Source organism: Marmota flaviventris, chromosome 11 (assembly GCF_047511675.1).
Source record: "Marmota flaviventris isolate mMarFla1 chromosome 11, mMarFla1.hap1, whole genome shotgun sequence".
NCBI classification, from domain to species: Eukaryota; Metazoa; Chordata; class Mammalia; order Rodentia; family Sciuridae; genus Marmota; species Marmota flaviventris.
In genome coordinates, this window is record NC_092508.1 from 94,341,565 (window position 1) to 94,343,673 (window position 2,109).

Sequence of the window (2,109 nt, forward strand, 5' to 3'; positions counted from 1 at the left end):
ATGCTGGCATCCTGCCCCGTGGCCACTACGACCTGGCCAGGTCCAGTCCAGCTCTTCAGCAAGACACTCTGCACTCCCCAGGCAGCCAGTAACACCTCCCAGGGCTTCAGAGACATTAGAGTACCCATCTCCGGGCTGCGCTGGCTCTTCCTTCCCTCCAGTCTACTGATGGTGGCCACACTGGCCCTGAGCCCCCTGATGCTGGTGACCATCCTGCGGAGCCAGAGGCTGAGGCATCAGCCCCAGTACCTGCTGCTGGCCAACATCCTGCTCTCAGATCTTGCCTACATTTTCTTGCACACACTCATCTCCTCCAGCAACCTGAGTGGCTGGGAGCTGGGCCGCATCGTCTGCGGCATCCTAAGGGATGCTGTCTTTGCTTCCTATACTAGCACCATCCTGTCCTTCACAGCCACCGTGCTGCACACCTACCTGGCTGTTACTCATCCTCTGCGCTACCTCTCCTTTGTGTCTGGCAGAGCTACCAGGAAGACAGTGGCCCTCATCTGGCTGGTGGCCTGCATCTTCCCCACATTTCTCCTTTGGTTTAGCAAGCAGCAGGATGCCAGTCTGGAGAAACAAGACACCTCCTGCATCCTGCCACTAGGCCTGGGCACTGAGCAGAGCCGTGGCACCTTGGTCACTGTCATCCACACCTCCATAGTGTGCATTCTCTTTCTGTGCACAGCTCTCATTATCTACTGCTTCTGGAAGATTTATGCAGAGGTCAGGCCTTCAGGCATCTGCACACAAGGCTATTCCCGGGCCAGGGGTACCCTGCTAATCCACATGGTGCTGATCACACTGTATGTAGGAACAGGGGTGGTATTCTCCCTGGACATCATGCTGACCAAGTACCACCACATTGGTTCCAGCACCCATGCATGGCTCCTGGCAGCCAACAGTGAGGTGCTCATGATGCTGCCCCGTGCCATGCTCCCATACCTGTACATGATTCGCTACCGCCAGCTGCTAGGAGTGGTCCGAAACCACTTCTCACCCAGGAGGAATGGAGACATTTTTACCATTTTCCAGAACTACAAGGTCCACAATCTTGCAGGGTAGAGTGAAATATTATATGTTGAGTGCATCCTAAAGCCTTTAGGGTGGCCTCAGCTGATGTTTTAATATTTCAACAGTTGTTAAGGAGGGAACACTCTATTATAGTGACAACAAGAGCTTACTTGAAAATGAAAGCAAGTAAAGGTGATCCAGCCAGGTTCTGGTCCAAGTGGGGTCAGGCTTTGATCTGTTCCCTCCCACGGCTCTCTGCACACCATCTACGACCACTGGCCACTGAGGAAGAATCCAGGTGACAAACACACAGACACCAAAACCTTATGAAAGCTGGAAGCTGGGAGGTAGGAAAGCTAATCTTCTGACTCCTGCTTGGGTCCCTGGGCCCTACATGGGCAGTTGTTCAGGATGAGGGAGGGAAACTAGAAAGCTCACCACCTACCTCAGTGGAAGTGTGATAGAGACGCCATGATGAAGCTGGAACCTCTAAAGATCACTCTCTTAGAATAAAGATAAATTAAACTAACCATTACAAAAGATAGAAGCAAGAGATCATCCTTCCTTGACATTGTTCTGGGCAGAGGAAGAAAATTCCTTGAGAATTTTTAAGCAGAACTCATCCTTCAAGGCAGGTTATAGCAGAGTTTCAAATATATTTTATTTATTTATCTCTTGCCCTTTCAAAACCTAGTCCTTCTTGAGAAACCTCCTTCTGTGGTTGTGTGGGCCTTCTGCCAGATCTGAGCTTCAACTCTGACAAAGAAACTCCATGAAATGGGTCATAGATAGCTACACCTTACAGAACCATATGGGGAAATACGGTACAGTGAACAAGAGCAAGAAGACACAAGGTCATGGCATGTACCACAGCTCCTTGAATTCTTGGATGGTGGGTTAATATAAAAATGTTCAGGGGCTGGAGTTGTGGCTCAGTGGCAGAGCATTGCCCTGCATGTGTGAAGCACTGGGTTCAATTCTCAGCACTGCTTATAAAAAAATAAAATAAAGGTCCATTGACAACAAAAAAAATTAAAAAAAAAATATTTTCAAAGATATAAAAATGCCATGAAAATATGAGCAGAGAAAAACTTT

The 2,109-nt window shown here is 48.8% G+C and overlaps 1 protein-coding gene across 1 annotated transcript; it reads left to right on the top strand.

Moving 5' to 3' along the window:
* On the top strand, positions 1-1,065 carry Gpr148 (G protein-coupled receptor 148). Its single transcript, XM_027936796.2, has one exon. It carries the CDS (start codon positions 1-3, stop codon positions 1,063-1,065), a length of 1,065 nt encoding a protein of 354 aa, XP_027792597.2.
* The last annotated feature ends 1,044 nt before the right edge of the window (positions 1,066-2,109 follow it).